Source organism: Gekko japonicus, unplaced genomic scaffold, assembly GCF_001447785.1.
Source record: "Gekko japonicus isolate JY-2015 unplaced genomic scaffold, Gekko_japonicus_V1.1 scaffold573, whole genome shotgun sequence".
Lineage (NCBI taxonomy): Eukaryota > Metazoa > Chordata > Lepidosauria > Squamata > Gekkonidae > Gekko > Gekko japonicus.
Genome location: NW_015176469.1, coordinates 314,519 through 327,111, shown reverse-complemented (window position 1 = coordinate 327,111; position 12,593 = coordinate 314,519). Strand labels below are relative to the sequence as shown.

Genomic DNA, 12,593 nt, shown 5'->3' with positions numbered 1-12,593 from the left:
TCTAATCCTTTTCCTTGTAGAGAAATAACAGCTACCCTGTCATCTCTTTGATATGAGCCATCCCGAACCAGAGACTTTTAATTTCCTGTCGGCTTTCCCCCAATATTCAGTTTAAAAACTGCTCTGCCACCTTTTTGATTTTAAGCGCCAGCAGCCTGGTTCCTTCTTGGGACAAGTGGAGACTGTCTCTTTTGTACAGCTCCCTCTTGTTCCAAAAAGCATCCCAGTGCCTAACAAACTGGAACCCTTCCCCCCTACACCATCGTCTCATCCATGTATTGAGACTCCTGATCTGTGCCTGTCTCTCCGGCCCTGCGTGTGGAACAGATAGCACTTCTGAGAAGGCTACCTTGGAGGTCCTGGCCTTGAGTTTCCTGCCTAGCAGCCTAAATTTTTCCTCCAGGACCTCATGACTGCATTTCCCCACATCGTTGATGCCAACATGTACCACGGCCACTGGCTCCTCCCCAGCACTATCTACCAGCCTATCTAGAACACGTGTAATGTCTGCTACCTTCTCTCCAGGCAGGCACATCACCATGTGGTCAGTACGTGGGTTCGCCACCCTGCTGTCTACCTGCCTGATCGAATCACCAACTACCAAGAGCCCCCCTCCCTACCTGCCAAGGGATGGTTCCTTGGTGCGAAAGGATACCCGTTCACCAGCTGAAGAAGAGGTCCCTTCTGAGGGCACATTCCCCTTATCCGCAGCACGGTGCTCTGTTTCGACCCTCATGCTCCCTGACAGCGGCGGGGCTGCCATATTCAGAGTGGGACATATCTAACAAGTCCACGAGAGTCTTCTCCATGCACCTAACTGACTGTCTCTGCTTCTCCAGGTCTGCCACCTTGGCCTCAAGGGAGCAAATTCGTTTCCTGAGAACCAGGAGCTCATTAGGCATACACCCAAGACTTCTATCCCTTTGGCAGATAGTCATACATGTGACACTCCATGCAAAACACTGGATAGGCCCCAACCCCCTGGTGGCATTCTGGCTTCATAATTGCTTTTAAAATAATAATTATATATAACCCCCCCTTTTAAAACCCTTTCTGTTTATGTGGTTCTCCTTGTAGAAGTCTACTTACCTTACTGGGAACACAAGGAAACTAGGGCACTGGCTTTCTGGCTCTTCCTGCATCTGATTCAGCTTTGAGACAGGTCTTCTGTACAGTGATAATATATATTTTACATTATGTGTACATGATTTTTTCAGTTCAGTAATTACCACATGATGATGTGAGGTCAACTTGATTAACAACAAGACCTGTTGGAGGAAGTGCAGTTTAAAAAATGCAAGTGGAATCATTTCCAGATCCGGGGGGCAGGGTTAGAACCAAAGGCTTGTGTACACTTAAAGGTAAAGGTAAAGGTTCCCTTGCTCGAAAGCCAGTCGAATCCGACTCTAGGGTTGCGGTGCTCATCTCCGTTTCAAAGCCGAAGAGCCAGCGCTGTCCGAAGACGTTTCCGTGGTCATGTGGCCGGCATGACTAAACACCAAGGCGCACGGAATGCTGTTACCTTCCCACTGAAGTGGTCCCTATTTATCTACTTGCAATTTCTTGCTTTCGAACTGCTAGGTTGGCAGGAGCTGGAACTAGAGATGGGAGCTCACCCCATCATGCGGCACCCGGGTCTTGAACTGCTGAACTACTGACCTTCCACAGCCTGCAGTTCAGCATCTTAACCACTTGAGCCACCGCAGTGTACACTTAGATGTGTAAATATGCTCAGGATTGGACTAAGACTCCACTAGCAGGTCTGTAATAACATTTTGTGGAATGGCTGGCTTAAATTTGCAAGTTCTGTCACATTCAACATGGTAGTAATCCACTTTTCATAGATGCAGTTTCACAACATGAATGTAAAACTCTGAAAAAATAATAAAAGAGGAAAGGTGTGGGTTGCCTGAAGTCTGTCCACCTGTTTTTAATTTAACTTTCCAGTGTTAAAAATATAATGTTAAAATGACATAGAATACGACACAGCAAAAAGAGTGCGAAAGAGCTAGCATTTACTTTAATCTACATTTGTGGATATCTGTACATTTCTGCTGAGCTCCACCAGGTCTTGGTAGTCATCGTTCCTTTGCCAATATTTTTTAAAAAGATATTCATAAATGACTGAAAATAAAGTGGAGGTTGGAAATACCCAAGCCAATAAGAAAAATAAATAGATCCAATTCACTTTTTGATTTTTAAGGGACACACTGTACAGGGCATATCAACCTTTATGTTTTTGATTGAGTTATCTCTAGTGTAGGAACAGAGGTATGATGAAAAACAAAGTTGACTTTGCACATCCCTAATTACCAGAGTGGCTTGGGTATTGGTTATGTCCTTGGTATAACTTAAGAGATGATTCAGCGGTACATCCATTTTGTGCACTCTGGGGATTAGGCCAGACAATTGGATCTCATGGGTGTATGTTGCTTTTATACAGCTAAACCAGCTACGATCAGTCATGGCATGTTTTTTGGCTATTTAGACAACAAAGTAGCAGAGAAAAACACATAGGCAGTTATATACCAGTAATCCTGTTTACTAAAACAGAAATAGCTGAGACAGCTAGGGCAGATTGCAAAGTCTGATGAGACTGGATTTTGTAATAGAACCAGGATCACTTCCTCCCCTAATTCAGACTGTTCACCGAATCAGATTCCAGTCCAATCCAACCAATGTCCTCCTGTCCCTTTTCCTGTTACTCAGAGAGACAGTGTCCCAGGGGAGAGATGGCTATGCAGAATTTGAAGACAGTGGCAAATGCAAGCCGATGGATACAAGCCCACAGTCTGCTAAGATTTAAAAACAAAGCAGTTATGCTGTCTGCCTTAGAGTCATGGGGAGAGTTAGAGTTAGGAGAGAGAAGCTCGGTGTTTCCCTCCCTCCTCTTAGAAGACTGTCAGGAAACAACTGGATCAAGAGCACACGGGGGGGGGGGCAGCTTTTGTCTGTCTTAACACCATGAGGACCATTTGAACACGAGTGATGCACATTCGGACAAAAGCATGGTCAAATGTATAAAAATGAGCAGAGCTTAAGACATACACAACAACATATTTGTTAATTTTGTAAAGATGAGCCAGGATTCAGGTGTGGTCAGCTTGAAGAACTTAATTTTAAACCGAAATTTGGCATCAGCCAATGTTTGCATGGCATTAAGTAGGAAGGGGGGGAAATCAATGAAAAAAGATGGTGCCTGAGAGAATAAAATCCCTGCTGGCTTGCACCCATCGGGAGGCATTCTTGAGCCTATTTTCTTGCTGTTGTGATGAAGGTGAATCTTTGTTGTGCTCTGTTTTTGGCTGTGCTTCATAGCTGGGTGGGTTAAAACTGCAATTTTAAATTATCCATTTATCTTAGTAGAAGCCTTGGGGCATTACCTTGCTGTTACCTTCCAGGTAGTAATTTACTTTGACATCTTCTCTTGGTTGTTCTTCTTAAATAAATAAATAAAGTATGTTACAGTCATCAGTATGGTTGTTTAGTTGAGTTTGTGGGAGACGTTCTGCTGCTCTGCATGACTCATTTTTCTTAAAGATATTCAAAGATGTTTCGTTCCATACATGGATGCTTACTTTGTCATCCCCTGCTTTCTTCTTTCCAGGGCCTTTATGTTTTCGTGGTGTATTTTATTCTACACAACCAGCTGTGCTGCCCTGTAAAAGCAAGTTACACAGTCGAGATGAATGGGCATACAAGTCCCGGCTCTGCGTTTTTCACCCATGGCAGTGGCATGCCCCCAGCAGGAGGAGAGATCAGCAAATCTACTCAGAACCTTATCAGTGCTATGGAAGAGGTACTGGCATTGCCTCGGCATTTAGAGAACAGATGCATTTATACACTTATCGAGAACTTTGAGATACAGATACGAGAGCCAGGGCTATCCAGTGGATAGTCTCAACACATATGGGTTAAAAATCTTATCTCTGCTACAAGCTCATTGCATAGCATCGAGCCACTCGAAATTCCTCAAGACCTAACTATACATTGTACAGAAGACCACTGTCACATCTCCTGAAGTTTATTTTAACATTTAATGGGGAGTGGGTATTTGGATCAGAACCATGGAGCAAGGGGTTAACAATACAGGGATCTGTCATTTTCCTCTATGGGAGTAAACAATAACTAGAGATGGGATTCTGTTTCAGGAGTGGCAGTGGGAAAAGGGGTGTTCCATGTAACTTGTAGTTTGACCCTTGCTCTTAGCTCCCCATTGGTATGACTGAGACATCACAAGGTTGTATACAAGGTGAGGGCAAATGTACTAAAGACTGCAGAGCACTTATTTATTTGCAAACATTTAGATTTGTGGGCTACTTTTGCACCAAATAAGAGCGTCTCAAACCAGCTCGCAATAAACATACAAAATAAGCAAAACCACAAACAGTATAAAGAGAGATACCACTTAAAGCCTAGCAAAAACAGGAAGTTTTCCATAGGTAGCTTAAAGCCTCCAGTGGAGCAGGGTTAATTGTAAAAGGGAGCTTCATAATGCCAGTGCCAGCACTGTCTGCTCAAGAGATGAAGAAGGGATTGGATTTATACCCCTTCCCTCACTACCCGAAGGAGTCTCAGAGCAGCTTACAATCTCCTTTCCCTTCCCCTCCCCACAACAGACACCCTGTGAGGTAGGTGGGGCTGAGAGAGTTCTTTGAGAACTGCTCTTGAGACAACAGCTCTGAAATAACTTTTGACCAATGTTCCCTCTAAGCTGTGGCATCTTGTGAGCCAAAATTCTACTTTGTGAGCTACTAGCATTAAAGTTGTGAGCGAGCAATTTGACTTCTGTATAAATCAGTTCGCTCTGGAACCATTCTTCCTGAGCGAAGATAAAAATGTGTGAGCCGGAGGTTAAAAACCTGTGAGCTAGCTCATACTAACTCAGCTTAGAGGGAACACTGCTTGTGACTGACCCAAAGCAGCTGCATGTGGAGGAGTGGGGAATCAAACTTGGATCTCCCAGATTAGAGTCCGCGCTTCTAACCACTACACCGGACTGGCTCAAGTGAAAGCCCTCATTGTGGACCATGATGGCAACTGGAACATTTGGTTCTCTGCTTGATCTTTACTCACGAGGTGGGAAGAGAGACAGATAGGAGAAGGTTCTTCCTCAGACATCAGAGACCCAGGGTGTGAAAGGCCAAAAACAGACATTTGAAACTGTTTGGTAGCCAGTGCAGGTTAAAAAAAGAATCATAGTTTATATGCATGTTGCCACTAGCTCCACTGCTGCATTTTGAGCCTGTAGGACTTGCCCCACCATTTTCAAATGAAGACTTCTGTACAATGCAATTGAAGCAGTCAAGTCAAGAGACTATGAGTGGATACAAGGTGGTGGCCAAGTTCTTATCTTCTTGAAAGCACTACAGCAGGCAAATCAGCCAAAACTGGAAGTTCGCTGTCCTGGCTATGGCCATCACATAGGCATCTGTAGGCAATACGAGATATAAGAGCATCCTCAAGGAGCCATGTACATGGTAAATGTTCTTTATTGCATTTGTATCTTTCCTCAGAGAGGTGTTTTATCCTCATAACCAGCCTTCAGATGTCTGTTAGACTGAAGCTCTATACAGACAGTTATGAGTGGGGCATCATTGAAAGTGTGGAGAGGGAAGCAGGGTTGCACCCACAGCCCCAGCCTCCATGCCCTGACTAGCTCATCTGCATAGAGCCTTCTGCACGTTCACAGAGACTGTGCGGATGAGCCCGTCAGTGTTGGGTGGAGTCAAGGGTGAAGAGCCAGTGGAAGCTCTTTATGGGTAGATTGTCTCCACAAATTAATCATCTGCACAGGCTTAAGAAATGGAGATCTGCCAAAACTACTCAGTGAGTTTCATAGCTGAGCAGGAATTTCAACCTGGAATCACCACATCCATACCCAACTACTGTACCATGCTGGCTATTTAGCAGCAAAAGCTCAGTTCACAATTCGTGCCTGTAAATCACAGGCAAGCAAAATTATTTTGTGCAATGACTCAAGCTTGTTGTTTTTGTAAAATTACCATTCTTTCTGCACTATTGCTGTGCTGCAAGTTCTATGGGCGTTAACTCATTATAGAGTCCATGGAAAGCAGGTCACAATTTGACGTCAGTCACCCACTTTACCTTTTCAGGTTCCTGTAGATCTAGCCATTAGAGCCCTGACAAGTTGCTTTGTTGTATATTGAATGGTTCATAGAAAAACACCTTGGTCCATGTGTGGCTATAAGCCCTAATGGAGTAGTGAAGGATGCTGGGGAAATAACCTATTCAAAGATTAGTAGTTGAAAAACAAATGTATTTATTCAGGCCATTTTTGAGGTATCAGAGAAGAAAATGGTCCCATCTACAGACGTATTTTGAGACGACAGAATTTGGGAAAATTCTTTGGAGAAACTACGGATGTGTGGTTGGGGATTTGTTTTTTCTTATAGTCCACGACTGCAAGAAGGGGAGGCAAGGCAGATAAAAATTATTTGGGATGGGGCTGATCACTCTTGAAGTTCACAATGCTGGATAAATCACGTGGTTTGCTTTTATATGATGTTAGTGAGATCTGGGTATTGTGAGGGGAAAGGGGGTCTATGTTGGCTCTCAGCAGCTCTGTTGAAGTCCGAATAGGTGGAACAGACTTTGACATCTCAGTAAAGTGAACAAGAACAGAGTACTTCTATTAAATGACTCATTAAGAGAAGCATGTCAAGATGGATTCCTAGCTGAGGGAGACCTGAGGGAATCAATACCATCGCAGAAATGCTTAGGAGCTGGGGTCATAAGGAATCCTTGCAAGGCCTCATGCAGACAGTTGCCATTTACACCTCTGGAAATAAGTGTAGGCTGCTTAATTTATCTTTCTACAGATGCCAGCTGACTGGGAGAGAGCATCATTGAGGCCACCCAGTCAGGCCAGTGCTGTCTTCAAGCAGAGCCCACAGAATGGCAGCGCTTTCACAGCTCCTGGAGGGTTCAGCAACAGCTCCTTGGTGGCTGATGAAGAATCACAAGAATTTGATGATCTAATATTTGCTTTAAAAACTGGTGAGTGTGATTTCGTTATGAAGCATGCATGCCATGCTTTCAAATTCAACAGGTCTTTACAGAGATCAGGTGCACTTTTTTGCTATTGCGTTTGGGCTGCCAGTGCAAATTAGAGCACAAGCGTTGATTAAACACAAATGTTTATTCCCTGTACTTATGTTAATGATATAATATTGATAATAATAATAATAATAAATATGAATAAAAGTTAATATGCAGGAGGAAGGCAGTGTGGTGTAGCCCAATCTTGTCAGATCTCGAAAGCTATGCAGGGTTGGTTCTTGGATGGGAGACCACTAAGGAAGATTCTGCGAACGAAGGCAGTGACCAATGACCTCATTTTTCTCACTTGCCTTTAAAGCCCCTTGCTGGGGTCACCTAGGGTTGCCAGGTCCCCCCAGCCATTGGTGGGGGGTGGAGGCATAGGATGGTCAAATCCAGGTTGGGAAACTCCTGGAGATTTGGGGGTGGAGCCTGGGGAGGAGGACAGGGACCTCAGTGGCATTACAATGCCACAGAGTCCCCCTCCAATGCATCCATTTTCCTCCAGGGGAACTGATCTCTGTAGTCTGGAGATGAGCTGTAATTCCAAGGGATCCCCAGCTCCCACCTGGAGGCTGGCATCCCTAGGCCACCATAAGTTGGTTGCAATTTGAGGGCTCTTCCATATGTACATAACGATGATATGCAAATATTTTTAAAAGCACATACAAGCAAATTTATTTGTTAAAAGCATTATAGTTTTGCCTTAACCCAACAAATGGTAGGCTATTAAGCTATGGTAGAACTTTTAATGGATTTTCTCTCAACTACTTGAGCTGAGCTTTAGTGTACAATATGAAGGTAATAGTAGTCTTATATCCAGTTCATACGTGCAATGGTATTTCCAAATATTGTGCTCTAATGGCCTCGGGTTCATATTTGTTCACATTTGTGTGGAGGAAATAGCAAATGACCCAGAAGTATAATCGTATACCAGCTGGGGTCATACTTCCTTACTAATAGGTCCTTAAAGTGTAAGTCTCATGGAACAAGAAACAAACAGAAATCAATTCTGAGGAATCCGTTTGAAGTCACAGGTTCAGCTACAGGAGCAGGAGAGTCAGGTGATGAGGATGGGATCACAAATGAGGTGGAAACGGGTGGCATCACAACCAAGGAAGAAGCAGGGGGAAAGCTACTACCAGTAAGTCCTAGAAAGATCCATAAGCAATGCACCGGCTGTGGTGTATTGCAGAGACTACCGGCAGAAAGTTGTACAGTGGTTAAGGGAGCAAGAATCTTGCAACATGCCTAGAAAAGCCCAAGTTTAGGTTCCTTGATATTAGAGTCTCAGGTAGATATGGCAGCATAGGAGAAATAGCATTGAATAAGGTAGAAAGTAGCAACAAAAGAATTGTCTGCTTTGGGCATGTGAAATGTACGTGTCCCTAAGTACCTAAGTATATAAGCTCTCCTTTGGAAAACCACCCTATTTAAATGAAGGGTCAAATTATGAGTGCCCTGAAGAAATGCTCTCTTTTCATCTCTGTATAACATGGACTAAAAGACCAAAGTCATTTAAAGATATCTCAAGCTCACTTTACAGGTATAGCAAGTTTCCTCAGCAAACTAACTCTTCCAGAGTGCCCTTAGCTACAATGTGCCTATGCCAGAATGCATGTATGCTTGATTTCAATGGGAGATAACTGCCTGGACCGTTGTAGCTAAAAGTTCAGTTATTGCATATGAGTAGTGGTCTTCCTGGTTCATCCTCATCTCAGGGCCTCAAAAAAAATACCCATATGTTATTGCCAGAATGGAATACTATAGGAAATACACATTGGTCCTGTCTGTTTGGCCTTCAAAAATGAAATCAAAATTAAACATTATGCTTACTATTGGAGATCCCTGATGAATACATGTGTATGTAGTATAGTATAGTATAGTATAGTATAGTATAGTATAGTATAGTATAGTATAGTATAGTATAGACAGCGGAGGACAGGAGGGCCTGGCGGGATCTTGTTCATGGGGTCGTGAAGAGTTGGACTCGACTGTGCGTCTGAACAACAACAAAGTATAGTATACCATGTAGACTGCAAGAGAAACAAACTAATAACGTTACACAGGCTGTTTAACATGTACGTGCACAAAATTTTAAGAGAGGTATGGCAAGAGCAAGGTGAGATCTATATTTGGGGGGGGGGAACCCTGAATAACCTTAAGTACATGGAGTATTGGCACGTACTCATCAACAGATCTCACTGCAGGGACCTTGCTCATTCTGCAAACTAAACTGTCATTGGAGCACTATTAGTTAGAACTCTAGTTGAGCAATGGAACAAATGTTTCCTTTAGATCCTGAGGTGTCCTGTTTATGACTGTGAGAGGAATAAAGATGATCAGATGGGATAACATTATTGGTAAGAGATTAAGAAGTCATGTTTAGAAATGCTAATGCAGAAATCTCTTAGGAACCATAGGCCAACAAGGCCTGATGTTAGGGTTGCCAGGTCCCCTCCTCGCTCCAGCAGAGGGATTTGGGAGGGTGTTCTGGGGGGGGGGACACATGGGAGCCGTGGCACACAGGGATGGGGGAAATCAGCTTTGCTTGCTGCGGACCCCACCCCGCTCATAAAAAGACCCTTTAAAGGGTCTTTTTGAGAGCCGAGCCTGCGGCCCACAACTGCCCCCTCCCTCCTTCCTGCTAGATTTAAAGGGTCCTCCAGCTGGTCAGCGGTACCCATGGTCCCCGTGGAGCAGCTGAAGCCCATTAAATCTGGCAGAAGGGGTGGTCAAGCCGGTGGTCGTGCTTGGGGGTGGGGCTTGGGAATGGGAGTTCCCCACTGGCCAGCTGGCAGGGGGCTGATTGGAGCCCCCAAAAGCGGGTGAACCCCTGCCTGGACCTGGAGGCTGGCAACCCTACTCGAAATGCCTTGAGGACATAACAGGGCCCTTCCTAGATCACACCAGTATTTCATCTAATCTAGCATCCTGGTTTCCACAGCAGCCAACCAGATGTCCCTTTTGCCGCAGAAGGCCTACATACAGGACATGGAGATGAATTCTTCCTCTAAACATGGGGGAATGTATTTAGGCATCATAACTAATAGACTTCATGAATTTGTCTCATCTTTTAAACATTTATTTTAGCTAGTGGTAGGGTTGCCAGGTCCCTCCAGGAGGGGGTGGGGAGACTTACCAGGAGGAAGAGAAAGGCCCAGGCCATGCCAACAGCATTGCAGAGGAAGTGACACAGTCACATCAGCAACTTCTGGACAACACTCTGGTATCTGGACAAAAAATCTATGGTAAAACCAGCTTTTGCCATCGAGTTTTTGCCCAAATACCAGAGTGTCACTTCCTGTGCAATGCTAGCAACATGGCCTGGACCTTCCTCTTTCTACTGCTAAATCCTGCCCCTTGCTGGCCAGCTGATTGGCAGCTGGGAGGCAGGGCCTGGTGGCAGGGGAGTCTTGCCTCCACGGGAGGGGGTGTCTGGCAACCCTAGCTAGTGGCCATCACTACATCCAGGGCAGTGAGGGTCCTGGCAGACTAGGCTGGCTGTTTTGTGTTTTGGCATTCCCAGTCATATTGGGGCACTGGTTTGGATCTTTAAATTTAGTCCAAAGGATTAAAGAATGGCCTCATTTCTGGTTGGGAAAATGACTGAGGGAAGAGGAACTTAAAACTCACCCACCCTGCGCCACAGTGCTTTCCTTTGTCCGTCCTGAACCTACTGTCCATCATCTTAATTAGGTGCCCCTGAGTTCTGGCATTATCAGGGCTTGGGGGGGGGGAGGTGCTGGAACTCTCAAGAGGGAAATGAAGTTTTCAATCAGTATACTGAAAACTCATACACTTTTAAACTTTTTTTAAAAAAAAAATTGTCAAATAGGTTCCGGAACGCTGTTCCCACGTGTTCCCCCAGAAAAAAAGGCCCAGGTATTATACAAAGAGACAAAACATTCTAAAAATTCCTATCATGGCCCCCTTAGTTGTCTTTTCTCTAAACTGAAAGCTCCCAGACACTGTAGCCTTTTCTTATAGGGAAACTGCCTTTGTTCAAGAACAAGCTGACCCTGTGAACTTCAGTGGTGAAACACTTTTAGCCTTAGCAGTCTGTGCACTGACTGCTTTACATGGCTGCTTTGTATGGAATCTGATATCCAATTTATATTCCAATGTTTAAAAAAACAACAGTTGCTTTCATTTCTGACATCAGAAATTGAATTGAGATTACTACAAACAGAGACTATTTTAAGGTTCTGACCCTTCCAAAGCCATCTACTTTAATTTGTTATTTAAACACACCAGAAACTTACTGTGCAGTCAGGTATAAAAAATTGCAACGGCAGCTCCTGTCATTTGTTGTGCTTCTTGAGGTTGGCTGATGCCGTTTAATTCAGTGACTTCCATAATGGCCAATTCTGAAGTAACCTGCCTGTAAAACAAGTTACTGTACAATAATCTTCAATCACAAATTCATTCACATGCCTCCATGTAAAAATATAGATACTTTCTTAAAAGATTTCTCGGATTCAGCTGTGAGTTGCTCAAACTCAGCAAAATGACTTATCAAATTATTTGATAGTACATATACTGCGTTTTTCAGCTAGATTGGCTTTCAAAGTGGTTTATAATTAAAACGTATCACATTGTTAAATGACAGAAATTGCTGAGATGCACAGTTTGGAGCAGGGTTGGGGTATGTCATCTCAGATGTTAGCCTTTCATTCTCACCTCACCTTCCAGGTGGCTTCAGTATCTGGGTCCTAGCGTGTTCCTGCCCAATGTCAAGGGCTTTCTTTCTGGAAGTACATCCTGATGAAAATAACCTGAGAAGTATAGCTGACCTTATTCAGGGGAAATCCAGGAGTTGTTAAAGCCTGGTGGAATGCTCTTTGTTATAAACTAGGAATAAGGGCCATTGTGGAAATACATACAACGAGCTGTAGAAAGAGGCTCTGGGTGGGTGCCCTGGTCTTTGGCACGCAGCATCAATTTGCTGTGGTGACCTCAGCAGGGCATAATGACACAGAGCTTACCCTTTTCTTCAGGGGAACTGATCTCTGCCATCTAAAGAGCAGTTGTAATTCTGAGTGATCTTCAGCCCTCCCCTGGAGATTGGCAACAGTGGTTCCCCAGGAGGAAATGGCTGGTTTGGAGGGTGGAGTCTATGGCACTGTATCTGTCTGAGGTCCCGCCCGTCCTCAAACCCCACCCTCTCCAGGCTCCACCCCTCAAATCTCCAGGAATTTCCATACCTAAAGTTGGCAACTTTATCTCCTCCCCTCCCAGCAGCCTTTTCCTAGGCAAAGTTCTGTTTTTCTTGTTAGTGGGGAGCAAAGCAGCTTACTTCATTCTCCTCTTCTGCTTTGTGATCTGTACAGCAACCCTGCAAGGTAGGTTAGGCAGAAAGTCTGTGGCTGGTCCAAAATTTCCGAGGCAGCTTCCATAGAGTAGTTCTGTCTTTCTTGTTAGTGGGGAGCAAAGCAGCTTACTTCATTCTCCTCTTCTGCTTTGTGATCTGTACAGCAACCCTGCAAGGTAGGTTAGGCAGAAAGTCTGTGGCTGGTCCAAAATTTCCG

The 12,593-nt window shown here is 44.3% G+C and overlaps 1 protein-coding gene across 1 annotated transcript in view; it reads left to right on the top strand.

The window, feature by feature from the left end:
• The window catches only part of ADGRV1 (adhesion G protein-coupled receptor V1), a 373,937-nt gene that overhangs the window by 356,540 nt on the left and 4,804 nt on the right, over positions 1 to 12,593 (top strand). The window contains exons 85-86 of the mRNA XM_015427126.1: positions 3,608 to 3,799; positions 6,843 to 7,020. Of these exons, the coding sequence (XP_015282612.1) occupies positions 3,608 to 3,799; positions 6,843 to 7,020 (370 nt within the window). The remainder of the gene's footprint in view (positions 1 to 3,607; positions 3,800 to 6,842; positions 7,021 to 12,593) is intronic.